The following is a 20,023-nucleotide window of genomic DNA, read 5'->3' as shown; positions in this document are numbered from 1 at the left end:
CTTCCTTCTTTTTATAGGGTGCCTCAGCCCATTAATATTCCACGTGGAGAGATACATTTTACCTATATTAAAGTGTGACATATTGACATCCAAAGAAAGATTGTGTACCCAAGGCTAAATTATATAGACCACTAACCAACATTGATGTAACCATAAAATCCTTAATTAGCCACAAAACAGAAGAAAATGCACTTCATCCTCACGCATAACAGTCTCAACTGGTGTTCATCCCCCTGAAACCCGATGTCTATGCACATTCACGAGACTTTCCGGAACAGTATAACTAACAGATCGCTCAAGTCTGTGATTTTTACATATTTATGTACAGTATATATAATTATTTATAAATGTTTTATGATTTTATTTTAAAAAATTTCATTAACCGCGGCATTGAATTGTACATAAATATGTTCAATAAAATAAAAAAATGTAATAGGCCCCAGTAAACAATAACACTGAAACATACATTTTAATTTGATGAAATTTAAAATACATTTTATTAGTCACTATTTTGATGATAAAATTTAATTAAACAGTTGATATGGAATTCTAAAAAAAAAAATCTAAGTAAAAGGAAGTTTTGATACTCAAAAAATGATATCAGGACCTCCCTAGAAATGACCCATTGATCAGAATATATAAAAAAGTGCTTGTATACACATGCACAAGTCTTCACAGAACTTCAGTGTGTCTGATATCAACATGCAGTGACAGAAACACAGAAAACAGCTCTAAATGATGTTTGTCAAGTGTATTTGAGAGAAACCTTTTTTATGCTGTCTTTTTCTTATTTTACTTTCTTCTGCTTTATAGTCATGAGTTAGCACAATAATATAGAGATTGATGTTTGTCATCATAAAATCAGCGACCCTCCCCTTGAAATCCGAACACAAGGCGTTAAAAGAGATTCATATTACGGCCAGGTGCAAATGAAGTGCCTCACCCATTCACTTGTGATCGGATCACCCAAAACACATCTTTATTCCTTTTGTTAACAGGACCAAAATCCTTCATTAGGCCGCATTCAAGTCTCCTTTCATTAAAAAGGACTGTGATTTCTCAAACCTGACCAGCAATGAGAAAAATAACAGGTACATTTTGTGATTCTGTACACTGCAGTGTTCAACAGTCCAAAGGTGCAGGGTAAGAAGAGCGCTCTGGAGAAAATCGGAGAGGTGGTGGACATCATGAAGAAGAGCAGCTCTGATTCAGGACTGCAGCTGGCTGGAATGAAGGTCATCAGTAAGATTCTGGAGGAAGAGGGACCACAGGAGAGAAGCACCCTCAGATCAGACTCTGCACAGACCATCCGGTGAGAGGGTGGACATGTGACCTGGACATTTCTTCATGAGATTTTACCAACTGATCCTGCTAAACTAATAATAATAAACTGCTTATCTTTATAACTTATACCGTGTAAACTTCTTATTTATTAAAGTTGATACATTTAAAAAAGAAAACACTTTTTTTTTGGTCAATCACAAACACTGATGTTACTAATGTTTCATATTAGTATGCTTAATTTTCTATTTATAATTTTTTTGATGTTATGTGACTATCTGCTTTTTTCTTCTCTCTTGCAGTGACAAAGTGATAAAGTTGCTGGTGGAAATGATTGGCAGTCAGCCCAAGCAGAACGCTGTTACTGCGCTGCTGTTGACCCGCAGTCTCATGCTGAAATACGAGTGGAGGGTCTCCTTCGCCACAGAAGGAGGTGTGAAAGCCATCCTGTGCTGCATGCAGGAGTATCCTACCTGTATTCAGGTGCAGCAGATCGCTCTGGCGGTGAGTTGCCATTCTTCTGTTCTGTTCTTTTCTTACATTTCTTATTTTCTTAGGCCTGACAAATGTGTATTGCTTTCCCCCAGACTCTGAAGGTGATAACAGGTGCCAGTAAGCATGACCCGCGCAGTGTTGGTGGGTGTCTGCCCCTCTCTGAGTCTGGCACTCAGATGATGCTGGAGATTTTTGCCAGCATTGGCTCTGCCACACCGGAGGGCTCTAAAGGACTACTGTGTTCCATCCCTTCGGCTATTGACCTCATGCTTGGCACAGCAGGGTAAGAAATCTGCTTTAGTCATTGTGTAGTGTGTGTCCTTAATAAGAATGATCGAAATATTGTTTACCATTGTCGTGATATGAAATTGTTCACACAATAAAATGTCAAAAAATTGCTATTTTTGTTCTAAATTCAATCCCATTTTTTTGTATATATACTACTTAAAGGAATAGTTATAAGAGAATTTAAAATTCTCATCATTTACTCACCCTAATCTAATGACATCCCAGATGTGTATGATTTTCTTTCTTCTGCAGAACACAAATCAAGATTTTTAGAAGAATATTTCAGCTCTGTATAACCATACGATGCAAGTGGAATGGTGGCCAGAACTTTGAAACTCCAAAAAGGACACAATGCAGCATAAAAGTAATCTGACTTCAGTGGTTTAATCCATGTCTTCTGAAGTGATGTGATCAATATTTAAGTCCGTTTTTTACTGTAAATCTCCACCTTTGACTAGCCCTGCCCAGTTGGTGGCAATATGCACAAAGAATGAGAATCGACAAAAAACTAAATGAGAATGTGGAACTGAACTTAAAGATTTATAGTAAAAAAGGACTTTGATATTGATCAGTTTCTCACCCACTCCTATTATATCACTTCTGAAGACATGGATTAAATCACTGGAGTTGTACGGACAACTTTTATGCTGCCTTTATGTGCTTTTTGTTGTTTTAAAGTTCTTGTCACCATTCACTTTCATTGAACAGCAGAGATGAGATATTCTTCGAAAACTCAGTAATAGTCTACATTATAAGTTAAACATGACTGGATGAGGCACATTCTGAGTCCTTGTAAAATAGCTGATATACGAACACATGTAACAAGACATCAGACATGACTGGTGCATCATAACACGTGAAAGCTCGGTAGCTGTCTTTTATAATCAACAAAGCTGTTTTCACTGGAAGTGCCTGTCTGCATCACCATTTGCAGAGTATGTTTTCAGCTTGGTGTCTTTTTACATTTTTTATATCAGTAATCTTTACTGCTTGACACATTTGTACCATTGCTCTGTATATATGCCTTCATATCACCCAACTCTTTTATATTCTTGAATGTGATTTCTGAATTCATGTTCATTTTAATCCTGTGATGTATGCAGCTGTGGTTTGTCCGTGCGGAACGGGCTTCTGGTCATCATCATGTTGATCTCCAGTCACAAGAGTCTGGCAGAGCAGCTAGTCACCTGCAATGTCAGTGCCACACTGAAGAAGTGCCTTTCAGCTCAGAACCATCACAGCATGCTGGCCATCATCGCCTTGAACCACATCTCCATGGTCCACAAACTTGAGAAGAAAGGTATCACTCTGCGTTATCTTAACCTTATCCTAATTGATTTATCTCTTGCAGATCTGTCTGTGTCTGTAGAGTCAATAATCGCCTCTTTTGTAGTAACATACAGATCTGTCTGTGTCTGTAGAGTCTAAAGACGAGCATGACTTCAAAGACACCGAGCTGAAGATGTTGGTGGCGAGTCTGAAGGAGATGCCGGCCACTAAAGAGGTCATACTTACCCTGGAACAGCTGCTGTGTGATGATGCCTCCCAACTGGAGGAAGAAAGAAATGAAGTGACCCGCAGCAGAGACACCTTCCATGACCTTGTACGCCTCATGGACCAGCACAGAGCGGATCGGGCCGTACAGCTCTCTATCCTTAGGTGTGTGACAATAACAAGTAGAGGTAGAGCAATATATCAGTGTTACTGATTAATCAGTGCTGATAGTTGCTTTTAAACAATCTGTGATCTGCAAAAATCTATCAACAGCCTTGGAGATTTCGGTCTTTCTCCATTCAAGTAGATAGAATCTGCACTTGTATGCAACTTGTTTACATAGAAAATAGCTGCTCAACATGCTCGAGAGCGTTCCAAAGATTGCCGCCTAGTGGACAGGCTTACCTTGAAAGGGACTTTGTATAAAAGCATTGTAATGGAGCCAGGTCTCCATCATTTCAAAATAAGAGTCCCTTGCTTGTTTTGGGCTTGTTTATTGTTCAAAGCAGGGACTGAAATTTAAATGTTTCACATTTCGGTTTGTTCTGATCTGAAAGAGTATTTTTACGTTGCGGTTCTGGTGGCCTGCAGCCTGTTTTCCAAATGGTTACTGGTTGAACGAAATAAAAGAGTGGGTAATAACGTGTAAAGGGTGGGTGACATACTTGTTTCAGTGTTTCCAGATCTCATTAGAGAAACTAGTGATCTGTTTTGGAAAAACAAGCTCTGAATAAGGGATTTGCCTCACTTAAAATATGCAAAAATAGTGATTTACCTTTTTTCCCATGTGGGGGAATTTTCAGATAGAAATCATAATAAGCATAGTATACACAGGAGCCTGTATAAGTAACATCTTTTCATTAAGCGTGTTCTTAATTTATATAAAACCCCAAAAATATTTAAATATTTTAAATATACTTTTGGCCCCCTAAAATCAATTAATAGCTAAAATCTCTCTCACCTGCATGCATGCGCACTCTGTGTGAGCGTGTTTTGATTTAGCATCACCTGTTGCGGGCCGAATAATTTCAAAAATATATTGTTGGTTTTTAAACTAGCGATTTCTTTCAGAATCAAAATGCATGCATATGCCAATTGCCCCGGTTGCTAGGGAGTGTAGAGTCACATGGGGTAACCTCCTCGTGGTCGCTATAATGTGGTTCACTCTAGGCGGGGCGCGTGGTGAGTTGTGCATGGATGCCGCAGAGAATAGCGTGAGCTTTTTTCTTATTTCCATAATGTAAAGTATTTTTTTCTTTTGCATTATGGTAACCAGAATGTGATCTGTGAGAATGTAAGGAGAACTTTTTGATTGTAGTGATGGTTTGCTACTTTTTTTTAAACCAGTGATTTTAACTCTTTTATACTCAACAGGATTTTGAACAAGTTTTTGGATAACTACCAGGAGGATCTTTTGCCCTGGCATGAGAGTATTGAGCCCTGCTTGTCATCAATGACCGCCTTTATCAGTGACAGAGAGGTACTTTCACTTCAAATGATTTAATCATATGATTTCATGTTGATAAGTCAGATGATAGTATTTCATGCCTCTTTATCGCCCACACTTAGGTCGTACAACAGTTCATCCGCTTCCTGTATCGCCTTGCATCTCTAAATAAAGACTATGCTGTGGTGATGTGTCGTCTGGGCACTAAAGAAGCTCTTCTGAAAGCCCTGGACAAACACAGCACCAACCTGCTGATGTTCACAGAGCTGCGAGACCTCATCAACGACTCTGAGAAGTACGCCAGCCTCTACAAGAAAATGACCACCAGTGTGCTGGCCGGATGCATTCAGGTATAAAGCTCTCAAGTTATTCTGGACATGTTTTAGGAATGAATATTGCAAATGTTAATTTGTCCTCTATCTGTATCATTAGATGGTCCTCGGTCAGATTGAGGAGCATCGTCGTAGCCATCATCCCATCAATATTCCCTTCTTTGATGTGTTCCTGCGAAACTTGTGCCAAGGTCGGTTCCTCTTGCTCTTACTGATGTGCCAAGAGTGTTGCAGTCGCAAATGAAAAACATCTTATGTGCTCACCCTCATGTCGTTCCAACACCTTATTATTTTGTCTCTTTCATGAAACACTAAAGGAGGTATTTGGAAGAATGTCTGAGCTGCTCTTTTCCATAAAATAAAAGTGGATAAAAAGGACAAAAAAGCTCTATAAAAGTATTCTGTTTGACTTGTGTGCTTTTGCTTCAAATCCTTTGAAGCCATACAATAGCTATGTGTGAAGAACAGGCTGAATTTAAATCATTATTCACTGATAATCCACAGCCCTAGCTCCTAAATCTTGTTTGCTGTCAAGTATATTTAAACATGCTGCGTCACGAGCAGTCACATGATCGGAGATCCATTGCTATTTGTGTCAATGATGTCACACCTGTCTCGACATGTCTAAAGGCACCAGTTTTAAATGGAACACAAAGCTATTGTATGGCTACTTTTGGAACTATTTTGTGGTACTTATATAGTGCAATAAGAATCACCATTCCCTTATATAGAAAAGAGCAGCTTGGACTGTCTGCCAGAAGAACGATGAGTAAATGTAAATTATTTGGTGAACTATTCTTTTAAAACTGTGTGAATAAATTGCAGGGCATACAGCATGTTTTTAAAATCACAAGAATTCTCAAAAATGTAAAGACTTGTTGCTTTAACAAGCATTGCACTGAGCCATTGAATGTTGAAGCTCCTAAGCTGCAAGTGCAGTGTTTGATTTGATTATAATATGTTCCACAGGCTCCAGTGTGGAACTGAAGGAGGATAAGTGCTGGGAGAAGGTGGAGGTTTCATCCAATCACCATCGAGCTAACAAGCTGACAGACAAAAACCCTAAAACCTACTGGGAATCCAATGGCTGCACAGGCTCCCATTTTATCAACATCTACATGCATAAGGGGGTGGTCATCAGGTATGCTGGATTTGATACTTTATTTAATTTAGCCAGTGTAACTTCTATAGGTCTATAGATGATTATGGCAAAAAACAGACATGTTTGAATGCATGACTGATATTAAATGCTCTGATTCTGAAGCATTTTCTTTCTCCAGTTCATAAAACATACAGTATAAAAGTTTGTGCCACTAATAAAATGTATGTATTTTAACAATTCTAACTGCATCAGTTGTGTAGCAAAATTCTAAAAAGTCTTGGTTAATTGTTACAAGTTGGATTCCACCCCCACTCAACAGCTGTGGCCAAAAGTATTGGCAGTGACATAAATGTTGTGTTTTGCAAAGTTTTCTGCTTCAGTTGTTGTGTTGTTTATTCACATTGTTTCTAGATTATTGTGCAGAGTGATCAGATGCATTTTAAATAATTGCAAAAAGCTTAATTGGCCAAAAAATTTACTTTATCACAAAAACCCAAATTTCACTGTTTTTTTTTTTTGGCCCTGGCACAAAATGACCAGCCAACATAATTTCACTAATATCAGCAGCACCTGGGAAAGTGTGAATGAGTACTAGTCAGGTGAAATCACTCTGATTGGATTATAAGAGCAGACTGATTGCTATAAAAGGAGGGAAGAAGTGCTTCCAATAATTGTGTTCTTGTTAGCAATGGTTACCTCTAAAGAAAGACGTGCAGCCATCATCGCTTTGCATCAAAATGGCCTCACATGCAAGGAAATTGGTGCAAAGAATATTGCACCTGAATGAACCATTTACCAGATCATCAAGAATGGTTCAACTGCAGTGAAGAAGGCTTCAGGATGTCCCAGAGTGTCCAGCAAGTGCCAGGACCGTCTCCTGATGAATTAGGTACAGAATTGTGTCACCACCAGTGTAGAGCTTGCTTAATATTAGCAGCATGTTGGTGTGAGTGCATCTGCATGCACAGTGAGGCAAAGCCCTTTGGAAAATGGCCTGGTGTCAAGAAGGGCAGCAAAGAAGCCACTCCTCTCCAAGAAAAACTTCAATGACAGACTGAAATTCTGCAGGAAATACAAGGATTGGACAGCAGAAGACAGTTGCAAAGTTATTTTCTCTGATAAAGCCCCCTTCCGACTGTTTGGGACACCTGGAAAATCGATAGTCCGGAGAAGAAAAGGTGAACGCTACCATGAGTACTGTGTCGTGCCAACAGTGAAGCATCCTTTGCAAATAAGATCCTTTAAATCTTATGAAAAGCTTATCATTGTTTTCAAGTATACCATATAAACAATAATCTACAAATACTGAAGCAGCAAACTTCAGTCACTGCCAATACTTTTGGCCACGGGTGTAGTGTAAACGTGCCCTTAAAGGGATAGTCCAACCAAAAAATGAAATTCTCTCATAATTTATTCACCCTCATGCCATCCCAGACCCAGATGTGACTTACTTTCTTCTGCAGAACACAAATGAAGATTTTTAGAAGAATATTTCAGCTCTCTAGGTCCATACAATGCAAGTGAATGGTGACCAGAACTCCGAAGCTCCAGAAAGCACATAAAGGCAGCATAAAACAAATTAATATGACTCCAGTGGTTTAATCCATGTCTTCAGAAATGATATGATAGGTTTGAGTGAGAAACAGATCAATATTTAAGTCCTTTTTTACTATGAATCTCCGCTTTCACTTTTACTTCCACATTCTTCTTTTGTTTTTGGCTATTTATGTTCTTGTGCATATCACCACCTACTGTGCAGGGTGGAGAATTTATGGTAAAAAATAACAAATATTGATCATATCGCTTCTGAAGACTGGAATCCTATGGATTAGTTTTATGCTGCATTTATGTGCTTTTTGGAGCTTCAAAGTTTTGGACCCTATTGACTTGCATTGTATGGACCTACATAGCTGAAATATTCTTCTAAAAGTTTCTGTTTGTGTTCAGCAGAAGAATGTAAGTCATACACATTTGGGACGGCATGAGTGTGCATAAATGATGAAAGAATTTTCATTTTTGGGTGAACTGTTGCTTTAAATGATAGAACGCGGCTTATTTGTGTCGCAACGAAAATCCTCCATAATTTTCTTCGTTCACAGGCAGTTGACGGTGCTGGTAGCCAGTGAGGACTCAAGTTACATGCCAGCTCGTATTGTTGTTCTGGGAGGAGATGATCCCACAAACATCAACACTGAACTGAACACTGTGAGAAAGCACTTCTCATTCATAATCTCTCATTGCAGATATAATGATGTACAGGGAATGTTAAGATGGCATATAAAGATACCTCACACTTTTTATTTATTATGAACAGGTGAATGTCCCTCCCTCAGCCAGTCATGTGGTTCTGCTGGAGAATATGACCCGGTTCTGGCCCATCATACAGATCAGAATCAAAAGATGTCAACAGGTCAGACATATTAAATGACATGTCTGTTTTAGGTTGTAAGATGATACAATTTGGATAATTGTATTTTGCTTAGACAGTGTTGTCCCTCTTTCCTTTGCTAATACACGTTTCTGATCATATTGTCCATGATTCAGTGGTGCATGTTATTCCTGAGAAAAGCAAACTGTCTGACTTCATTTGAGGTGGACCGACAGTGGATTTTGATGACACAATAACCAAGTTGGTGGATAAAGCTGATAACGGATCAGCTGATCGATTTTCTTTTTTTCTTTTTTTTTTTTTTTTTAATGTTGAAAAAAGTTTATTCGAATTTCCTTACTATATCACAGGCACAAACATAGAGGCATCAAGAGTCCAAAATGAATAAAATGCCAAATGCAGTGTATTGTTCAACCAAAATCCCAATAATAATGGTAATTAAAGTCACTGTATTACAATCTAAACACTAAAAAGTGAACTGTCATCTGGTCTAATAAATACTGTATGAGCAGTAATTCATCAACATTATATCATCATTCATCAATACTACACAGAGTCAGTGTTTGTTTTTATTTCATCTCTAGAGGCCGTTGTTACACTGTAGACCCCTCAAGGGAGAGCCACAGACGAATAATAATACACTAAAATATCTAAACTATCGGCATACATTTTTACCAATAACCGATATTTACAAAAAGCAACTTTCATATTGAATCCTGTTATATGTTGATTTAAGAGTTGGACTGTTGTTTTGAGTTCTAGAAATAAAACATGACCATCATAAGAATCTAGTAAGTGTGTCTCATGAAACTATTGGACTATGTGATGTCAGGATCTCCTTGTGTATATTTCTAATGTGCTACTTGAACGAATTGTTTTCCTGTGCACAGGGTGGCATTGACACACGAGTGCACGGCTTTGAGGTGCTGGGGCCAAAGCCCACATTCTGGCCGGTGTTTAAGGAGCAATTGTGCTGCCGCACATATCTCTTCTACACAACAAAAGCGCACACCTGGTGTCAGGAGATCCTGGAGGACAAGAACCAGCTGCTGCAGCTTTTTAACAAGTGAGACCTTCTGCCACATTTGAAATTTATTTAGAGCAGAATTAAGAGAATGAAAGCTGAGCTTGTTGGCCACATACACAATGTGGAGTTTGCTGAGTAACAACCACATTTAAAGGGATAGTTCACCCAAAAACGAATATTCTCTCATCATTTGCGCACTCTCATGCCATCACAGATGTGTATGACTTTCTTTCATCTGCAGAACACAAATGAAGAGTTTTAGAAAATATTTCAATATTTCTGGCCATTGTGTAGGCCTATTTGGGAGCAGTATTTTATGGTGGGCAGCCATGTTTTGCTATTCATGATAATTTGTGAAATGCCAATACAAAAAAAACAATCTTAACCAAATGTTTTTCTTGTTTTCCTGACCAAATTAGTCATCTTTGAAACCAGATGAATATAATTGATCTTAATATCTTAAATTAAGTATACTGGATGTTTTTTTTACCCAATTGTACCCAGTCTTGCTAGATTTATTGAGGTTTTAAGATTTAGATATGTTTACTGGGAACAAGTATTTATTTTTTGCATTATATGGAGTGCTGGTGATTGCCCACACCCCTTAATTGTTGGTGTTTCTTTGGTCTTTAGGTTAAACAGTGCACTGAGACATGAGCAGATGTTTGCGGAGCGATTTCTGCCTGACGCTGAGGCTGCAGAGGCTTTGGGTCGGACCTGCTGGGAAGCCCTCATCACCCCCATCATCCAGAGCATCACCATCTCAGGTATCCAGCATTCATGAGAATAAACCTTTGATATTGAACCTATATTTCATGTATTACAATGTTTGGACTGTTCTTCTGTGGTGTGGTTTGTATTGACCTTCTTGTGATCTTCTCTCTGTAACAGAGACTCCTGTTCTAAGCCCTCTGTCCTGGCTTCTCAATGAGTATTTGGAGAACTCCGAATCGACCAAGCGGAATAAGAGCTCAGCTTCTGTCTTTAACTCCCGCGTACGGCGGCTCACTCATTTACTTGTCCATGTGGACACGAGCACTGTCGATACAGAAGAACTCAAACCTCCCATCAAATCCAGTGAGTGACCTCCAGATTACAATAAAAACTACAATACGTCTCAAGACTGGAGTGCTGCTAATTGTGGGATACTTTTATATGTAGAATATAAGGGTAATGTTTGCTAGCCAGTGCAAAATAACTAGGTGTACTATTTTTAAACGGCCTGCTATAGATGTGTTAAATCAAGGCTTCTGTATTTTTGAAGATATTTTTCTTGTTTTCAGAAGGTATCAACAGAAGCAGAGATTTAAAGAGTAAGTAATAGTGTAGAAGCTTACATTCTTTTATTTCGACTTCATTTGATGTATTTTGCAGCACCCATTAATTGCTAAGCTCAACTTCAAACTAACCATGACTAAATGAATCAAAGTTTCCATTCCATTTGAATTGCTGGTAGACCTGCATGGTTTTGTTAAAAAAAAATTATAGATATTTTTATTAATTTGACAAATATTGTGATTTGTAACTTGAATTGCGATATAGTAAACATTAAACATCTCATGTGTTAATCATGTGCCCATACTTTTTCTGACAATAGAGTAAGCTACTTTACAAGGGTGTTCACACTTGAGTCCTCTTTAATATAATCAAACTTGGTTCTCCTTCAGTTGATCCTTAACTGAATTGAGAAAAACCCACCTCTTTGCATTCACATTGCACTTGAACTGAAAAGTGGATTCAGACCTCTTTATTTGTAAATTTTTTCAATGTGATTGGGTCTCAGTACACTTCACCTTTTTTGGAACGCAGTCCACTTTAATATCATATTAATGTAAATAAATATTGTTTTATTACTAGAAGTGTCGATTAACACGTTAATTCAGATTGATTAATTATATAAATGAACATGTTAAAACAATGATCGCAATTAATAATGTCCCCGGACTGTAATAAGTAGTATTCTGATCATCAGAGCAATTCAGGCTTGTAGTACCACTTGTTTTCAGCAGGGGTCAGTAAGCGAAACTCCAGCTGTATAAGCAACGTACAGCTGTACTGACAACAAGCCACACTCAGGCTTGACACTAGCAACAGCACAAGATGAGGACGAGTTCTTGCGCTCAAACAGCTGGACGGAGTGGAATTCCGAATTCAGGGATCTTGAGAAGTGTTTCAAACAATGTAAAACTTTACACAGCGACAAAGAAATGCTTTGTTTATGACGAAAAACGTTTGTCTGATGCAGGTGTACATTGACACCTACTTAGAATAGCCTGTATTATAACTCTATCTTGGACGAATCGATGAATTAAATTGCAAAATGCATTGTTGTGGATGTGGACTGTAGCCAATGATAGACTTATGTTCAGTAATATAGAAATAAACAATATATTGCCCTCTAAAACCACTTTTTGTATCATCATATCAATGCTTTACTCATCTGACATAATCATGTCATACATTTTATTGGTCTGAATAATTTTTATAATATATATTATATTTCTAATTAAAATAAAAATATATTTTTTTACAATTATTTAATCATTAAATATTGAATTATTATTAGAGGGCCTTTCTCAGCAAATACTTAGAAATGCAATTATTTCTGTGTCTTGATGTGTTCATTACATTAGATATGTATTTTAACTCTTGAGTTCACTGAAAACACTCTTGAGCCCCACAAAAGCTTAAGAGTAGAGTGTAGTAGACATAACAGAGTGCCGCCCTTTCACTTAAAGCACACAGACTGTATACGTCTGCATATGAATCAAACTGCAGCTTTTTGTGGTTTAATAATCACAAGACCATGTTTCGACTAATATTTTAATTTGACTTCAATTAATTGTGCAGCCCTAATTTATTTTTTATCAGTTTGATGGTAGGCCATATTTTGTGTGATCATGTTTTTGACATTTGCAGCAACTCAGTGTCTTTTGTGTTTTTGTTTTTTCTCAGATGGTAAAGAGGGGAAGAATAAGGAAACAACAGCAGCGAGCTCATCTTCATCCTCTTCCAAACCAAAAGTGAAGAATACTAGCAGCATTGCAGGCATTGCTCTGTGCTGGCAAGGTGTCGTTCAGCGACAGGTTAGACGGTTAATGGTTATCAATGGGTTAAACATGTTTAATTCCCTATCTCCAGGCCCAGATAAAGTCTGCAGACTATAACACATCCTTTGAGCTTTTTAGGGGGAGAATCTATAGAATTCTTCAGTATGAAAACTCTTGTTTGGTTGCTCAAAGGGCTGTCAAATTAGCTAATCTTTTTCAGCGTGGGACTTCTTGCACTGCATGCAGTTGATTTGATATGTAGCTGTCCAAATGTATTTATAAAAATAAGGTGGTGTTGACCTACTGAGCATCTCAATCTTAAACAGATCACAGTAAGGGAATTCTGGTGAAAACAAGTTTACAGTAACTTTGTGTTTGGCTGTTTGCAGGTGAAGACTTTCTTGGATTCGACATCTAGCCTTGCTGACTTCGTTGAGCGCTACAGGAGCATGTTCTTACGGCTGAAGAATGCCATGGAGGAACTTTTTGGCCAGCACACAGCGTTTGTGCTCGCGCTCCGTCATGGGTTTTCTGCCGCACTGCTCCAGCTCTCCATCCTCACTGCCATGCATGTGAGTCAGCAGGGATTACTTCAATGAATCTGTCATATTTAAAAGGAATAAAGTAGTTTTTATATTTGCATGAAAAAAATTAGGCCTATTTTTAGGAATATTAAGATTTATTATTGGTATTGTCATTTTTGTCAATTGAGCAAGTATTTTTTAATTCTCATTACAGTAATTCAATAATCACATTCTCATACAAAAATTATATATTTTTTAAATTGTCAAGAATTGATACATCTTGGAAGTTTTTATTGTAACATTTTACAATAAGGTTGCATTCGTTAACATTAGTTAATTCATTCGCAGTCATGAAATAACAATGATAATATACACTCACCGAACACTATTAGGAACACCTGAACACCTACTTATTCATGTGATTATCTTATCAGCCAATTGTGTGGCAGCAGTGCATAAAATCATGCAGACATTGGTTACGAGCTTCAGTTAATGTACAATATATGGTAAAATCTCAAAGCATTAAAATGTTTGGGAAAATTGTGGTGAATTTCAGGGTAAAATGTGCTTAATTGTCAGGAAAATAATGTCACAAAATTCAAAACATGTTAAAAATCATAAAAATAGAATATCAAATATAATATATAGTTTAATGTTACTTGGACATGTCTTGAGATGCACCTACTTTCATACCCAAAGCACTTTTGGAAAAAATCCCTTGATTTCAGCAATAGAGTCCCATGATGACGTCAGAATGATTTGCTCTTGTTTTGTTCAATTTTATAAATCTATTATAATTTTTTTTGAAGACCAGAACAAAAAAAAAGGATTCTTTTTAAATGTTTAATCCATTAAATCGTCAGACCTCAGACAGTGATTCCATGAGCAATGATTGTTTGAGACTGATTTTTATTTTTTTATTGAAGGTGAGTGAACGGTTTGCACAGTACATAGACAAGATGATCCAGGAGAGTGCTGTGGACTCTGGGAATGTGGACACTCTGAATCAGCTGCAGCAGTTCCTGGAGCCTATGCTCTTCCTGTCTGGTTTGGAGCTGGCCAACACCTTTGAGCACTTTTACAGGTATGACAACTGCTGCTGAAAACTACGACTGACTGATATTGCTAAAACAATTATACCTTGATTTTTGTTTTAACCATTTTATGAGACTGTATGTGATGTCTTTCTCGATATTAATGTATTTGCTTTGAAATGGCTTAAAAAGATGTTTTTTTCCAGTCAGACATGCCATCTTTTTTGACCAATCAGCCTTTGTTGCCAAGTAGATTCAAAATGTTTAATGCTCATAGTATGTGTAGTAGACATAACAGAGTGCCGCCCATTTCACTTTGAGGCCATGTTGTGATAGTATTTATATTTAAGTTTGCAGCTTTTATGCACTTATGTTGTAAAAAATCTGTTTGATTTCAGTGATTGTTCAAAATTAAAAAGTGCATTAATATAATCCTGATATACGCAATGGTTATATTAAGTAGTCAGTAAAATCAGCCTTTGTTGACATGATAAATTGTGGCATGTACAAGTGTTCATTAGAAAGTGCAAGATTATTACATCTTCACAACAGAATCTTTCCATCTCTGTTTAGGTATTACCTGGGTGATCGGATGTTAGGTCAGGGGAAGCTGTGGTTGGAGAGTGCCGTAATCGAGCAGATCGGTACCTGCTTCCCAAACCGTTTTCCCCAGCAGATGTTGACAAACCTTAGTGAATCTGAAGAGCTTCAGCAGGAGTTTCATCTGTACCGTCTACAACAGCTGGACAAAAATCTGGAGGATTTGGAGGAGGTGAGTGTGACAGAAATATTATTTAAGAGCTGCTTAAAGTCAGTGTGAAAGTAAAATTCCTCATGCATAACTTGCTTTTCTTCTGAAACTACTTTTCTTTTTTGCTGACTTCACTTAGGCTGCATATATACTCTAGTCAAATAGCTATTTAGGCATTGTTTTAACTCGTATTCAGGTCTGGCTCCACTCTTGTATGGAGCGCCCACTTTTCATGATTTAGTCAATTACAGATGGCTCAATATATGTCAATTCAATATATTTATTATATATCAAGCTCTGCCTGACATGTTTTGGTTGTTGAAATGCATCTAATTTGAGAATTACATCCCATTTTAGAAGTAAAAATGAGTTGCAAAGAGTGTTTCACATTGACAAACTTTTTTATATCTAGAGATTGCAAAGTTAAATGCTTAGAAAATCAATTGAGTACTGTAAGATTATGAAAACAAAGGCTTTGCTCGCAGTGCAAGTGATGAAATCAGATCTGTTTGGCTTTTACAATAATTCTGTATTCACTACATAGAAATTGCTGCATAGTTCACTAAATGGGGAAATTAGTACATTCGGACACTGCATTATGAATTCTGAAAATAACAGACATGCTCATTCAGATTGAAGGTCTTTGTAAAATCTGATTTCAAGCATTATTTTATTCTTCAGACTGAAGCAACTTGTATCTCTTTGTGACTTATTTGTTTTTTGTTTCATTTTGACTTCTTTTTATTAGGTAAAGTTAGTGCCTTGGTGATAATGGTGAATTTTATTATTCATCATGTTTTTAACGTTGCTTTGTGGATGGTTTCAGATGATGGATGAAGATGTGCCTGAGCCTGAGGAAGAGGGTGATGTGAAAGTGTTGGTGTTGTCCCCTCGCTGCTGGGTTGTGTCGGCTCCTTGCTACCTTGAGAACCCCATCAAACACTTCCCTCCTCAACTCTGCAATTATCTGGCTGAATTCACTGAGTTCTACACCAACAGTTAGTTCAAGTTCCACTGTACCGACATGCAATCACTTGCCATATGCAACATGATTTTGAAGATGTGTTCCTAGATTAAAGGAATAGTTCAACAAAAAAATAATGATTCTCCCATAATTTACTCACCTTAATGCTATCTAAACTCGTCTGTCTTTTTTTCTTCTGCGGAACACAAAGGAAGATTTTATGATTGAGATAATGATGTGTCTTTATCCATTCAATGTGAGTCAATGGGGTCCAACAATATCAAGTTCAAAAAAGGACATAAAGGCATTAATCCATCATGACTTGAACCTTGATTAGTGTACAGTGCTCTGCGCAAGCATCAAGTGTATCGAGTTTCAAATCATGATCATGCCTAGGAGACTGCAGATGTCAAGATTTATAGTGAAAAACAAGTTACATTTTGTCTGTCTCTCACTCAAACCTGGATTGTATCGCTTCAGAAGACATGGATTAATCCACTTGAGCCTGAGTATTAGGGATGTGCAAGAATGTTCGACTAGTCGTTCAACAACGGATTAGTCAATTATGGAATTCGACTAGTCATTTTTAATTTGAATATTTAAGAAAGTGTGTTAAAATTAGAATTATTATAGTTTTAATGTTTTTTAAATCACAAACACCATTACAATTAGTTAAAAAAATTATAAATACAAATATCATTTTCATAAATCTTACTGTTTTACACATACACTCACCTAAAGGATTATTAGGAACACCTGTTCAATTTCTCATTACTGCAATTATCTAATCAACCAATCACTTGGCAGTTGCTTCAATGATTTTGGGGTGTGGTCCTGGTCAAGACAATCTCCTGAACTCCAAACTGAATGTCAGAATGGGAAAGAAAGGTGATTTAAGTAATTTTGAGCGTGGCATGGTTGTTGTTGCCAGACGGACCGGTCTGAGTATTTCACAATCTGCTCAGTTACTGGGATTTTCACGCACAACCATTTCTAGGGTTTACAAAGTATGGTGTGAAAAGGGAAAAACATCCAGTATGTGGCAGTCCTGTGGGTGAAAATGCCTTGTTGATGCTAGAGGTCAGAGGAGAATGGGCCGACTGATTCAAGCTGATAGAAGAGCAACTTTGCCTGAAATAAACACTCGTTACAACCGAGGTATGCAGCAAAGCATTTGTGAAGCCACAACACGCACAACCTTGAGGCGGATGGGCTACAACAGCAGAAGAACCCACCGGGTACCACTCATCTCCACTACAAATAGGAAAAAGAGGCTACAATTTGCAAGAGCTCACCAAAATTGGACAGTTGAAGACTGGAAAAATGTTGCCTGGTTGCCAATTTCTGTTGAGACATTCAGATGGTAGAGTCAGAATTTGGCGTAAACAGAATGAGAACATGGATCCATCATGCCTTGTTACCACTGTGCAGGCTGGTGGTGGTGGTGTAACGGTGTGTGGGATGATTTCTTGGCACACTTTAGGCCCCTTAGTGCCAATTGGGCATCGTTTAAATGCCACGGCCTACCTGAGCATTGTTTCTGACCATGTCCATCCCTTTATGGCCACCATGTACCCATCCTCTGATGGCTACTTCCAGCAGGATAATGCACCATGTCACAAAGCTCGAATCATTTCAAATTGGTTTCTTGATCATGACAATGATTTCACTGTACTAAAATGGCCCCCACAGTCACCAGATCTCAACCCAATAGAGCATCTTTGGGATGTGGTGGAACGGGAGCTTCGTGCCCTGGATGTGCATCCCACAAATCTACATCAACTGCAAGATGCTATCCTATCAATATGGGCCAACATTTCTAAAGAATGCTTTCAGCACCTTGTTGAATCAATGCCACGTAGAATTAAGGCAGTTCTGAAGGTGAAAGGGGGTCAAACACCGTATTAGTATGGTGTTCCTAATAATCCTTTAGGTGAGTGTATTTGCTACAAGTCACATCATGGAAAACGTGCACTGCGTGGAGAAGTTTCACAAACAAGGGAACTGATGTAGTACAATGCAATATTTGCAAAATAATGTCAATAATGCTCAGAATGTCGAGATGTGAGCTCAGAGTCAGGTGCAGAATATTTGAAAACGGCCAAGCAGTAACGGCCGTCAATTACAACTCAAACACGCTTAGCCGACATACAGAGCTGGAGATATATGACAAAGATCACTGCATGAACCCGAACAAGAACCCTCTCCAATGTGGGAAGAAGAATGAGAGTCTGTATTTTCTAATCTCTCATGCATAGCTCTCCCTTCCACATCTGTCCAAGCAGAGAGACCATTTTCTGTGGCCGGAGTCAACAGGCTTGGCTCACGTCTCCTTTCTAAACATGTAGAAATAAACAAAATGTGGACGCCTGAATGATTAAGCCATTTTTGTCTCTGTAATATCTAGACTATTTTTATTATTTACTGTGTGTTTTTTTTTGGGGGCGAAATATTATTTCTTGATTATCTCATGAATACAAAAAAAATAATTGTTTCTCAGCGGATAACAAGCTGGCATTTGAAACACATTTCATTAAAACGTGGTGAGGCCTATGTTTAAAATTCGATAACCTGTTCAGTTCTTTTTCCATATATACATATATATGAGCCTATCGTCTAAATGTAAGGTAGGCTAACTTTTGAAATTGCATTTTTGGTAGGATTGTTCTAACAAAGATAATATTTGATGTATTTGATCTGTAATTTTATTTGTATATTAGTAGGTTAAAATACTTCATAGTTGAAATGAAAAGGTCAAACGCAACAGAGGTTAGTTTATTTGTGAAATAGAGGTAGGCTAAATTTGCGGCTTATTAAATTACATTATATAATTTCACACCTTTTGTAAATTTACAGCAGCTAAAGCGCCACAACTATCGGACTATTCGGCTCGGAGCAATGTTCCCGTTGATTCATACATGATCCGTAAGTCTCTGTTTTGATGACTTTGACAGTTTTGTGCACACAAAGGTTATAGTTATTAAGCTTGTTTATTTTTTGAATAGTCTATCTGTTATCCTATTGAGGTGATGTGCTTGAACACATCATTCTTAAAACCTATCACAGGGTTCCCACATGTTTGACCAATGAATTGTTGACTGTTTCTTAATATCTTATTATGAAGAAGCACATCTGATTGGTGTCTTGTGGAAATTATACACAGCTTTATTGACCGACTAGTCGATCTTGATATTGTCCTTTTGCACATCCCTACAGATTATGGATTATCTTTATGCTGTCTTTGTCCTTTTTTGGAGCTTGGAAGTGTTGGACCCCATTGACTTGCATTGTATGGATAATAACACCACATATCTCCATCAAAAATATCTTTGTTTGTGTTCTGCAGAAGAATGAAAGTCACACATGTTTGAGAGAGCACAAGGGTGAGTAAATGATGAGAGAATTATCATCTTTGGGTGAACTTTATTCTTCAGAGACCTAAGCATTGACATTTATGATGAAGTCTAGGCCTATTTTCTTTTTTCCTCCTAGAAAGTGTTTTAAGGAAGCTACTGATTGCAAAAATATTTTTGTGTCTTTAGCAAGCCTTGACATTCAATATGCAATTTGTTTAGCCCACCAAACACTGAAACAGTTCAGAGCATAAGTTACTGTTATATGTATTTTATTTTATCATTTAAGAAATAATAATAAAAAAAACAATAGGGATTATTTTATTGCTTTAAACAAGCATGGCAGTTCAGCTACACTGCCTCTGTGAAGGTTAAACTTAAACTGTTTCCTGTATTTAACCTGTCCTTTAAATCATGGGAAATAATAGTAGGTTTCCAACAGTCATGAAAATCCTGGACATTTTTTTCAATCATGACTTCCAGCCCTGGAAA

At 37.6% G+C, this 20,023-nt stretch overlaps 1 protein-coding gene across 5 annotated transcripts in view; it reads left to right on the top strand.

Moving 5' to 3' along the window:
* The window catches only part of LOC127618201 (cullin-9-like), a 67,472-nt gene that overhangs the window by 25,894 nt on the left and 21,555 nt on the right, over positions 1–20,023 (top strand). Inside the window, exons 8-28 of one of the 5 annotated variants that reach the window (XM_052090512.1) lie at positions 1,120–1,312; positions 1,584–1,785; positions 1,869–2,059; positions 3,168–3,364; positions 3,486–3,723; positions 4,933–5,038; positions 5,128–5,355; positions 5,438–5,528; positions 6,307–6,478; positions 8,539–8,644; positions 8,754–8,849; positions 9,719–9,894; positions 10,489–10,622; positions 10,747–10,932; positions 11,142–11,168; positions 12,811–12,941; positions 13,295–13,477; positions 14,356–14,513; positions 15,037–15,235; positions 16,041–16,212; positions 19,035–19,103. In XM_052090512.1, the coding sequence (XP_051946472.1) occupies positions 1,120–1,312; positions 1,584–1,785; positions 1,869–2,059; positions 3,168–3,364; positions 3,486–3,723; positions 4,933–5,038; positions 5,128–5,355; positions 5,438–5,528; positions 6,307–6,478; positions 8,539–8,644; positions 8,754–8,849; positions 9,719–9,894; positions 10,489–10,622; positions 10,747–10,932; positions 11,142–11,168; positions 12,811–12,941; positions 13,295–13,477; positions 14,356–14,513; positions 15,037–15,235; positions 16,041–16,212; positions 19,035–19,103 (3,255 nt within the window). Of the gene's footprint in view, positions 1–1,119; positions 1,313–1,583; positions 1,786–1,868; positions 2,060–3,167; positions 3,365–3,485; positions 3,724–4,932; positions 5,039–5,127; positions 5,356–5,437; positions 5,529–6,306; positions 6,479–8,538; positions 8,645–8,753; positions 8,850–9,718; positions 9,895–10,488; positions 10,623–10,746; positions 10,933–11,138; positions 11,169–12,810; positions 12,942–13,294; positions 13,478–14,355; positions 14,514–15,036; positions 15,236–16,040; positions 16,213–19,034; positions 19,104–20,023 lie in introns of all 5 variants that reach the window. The other 4 variants (XM_052090510.1, XM_052090513.1, XM_052090514.1 and 1 more) reach the window with 4 other exon arrangements.

This window comes from Xyrauchen texanus, chromosome 24, assembly GCF_025860055.1.
Source record: "Xyrauchen texanus isolate HMW12.3.18 chromosome 24, RBS_HiC_50CHRs, whole genome shotgun sequence".
Taxonomy (NCBI): Eukaryota; Metazoa; Chordata; class Actinopteri; order Cypriniformes; family Catostomidae; genus Xyrauchen; species Xyrauchen texanus.
The sequence above is the reverse complement of the archived record's forward strand: the minus strand, read 5'-3'. Positions and strand labels throughout refer to the sequence as shown.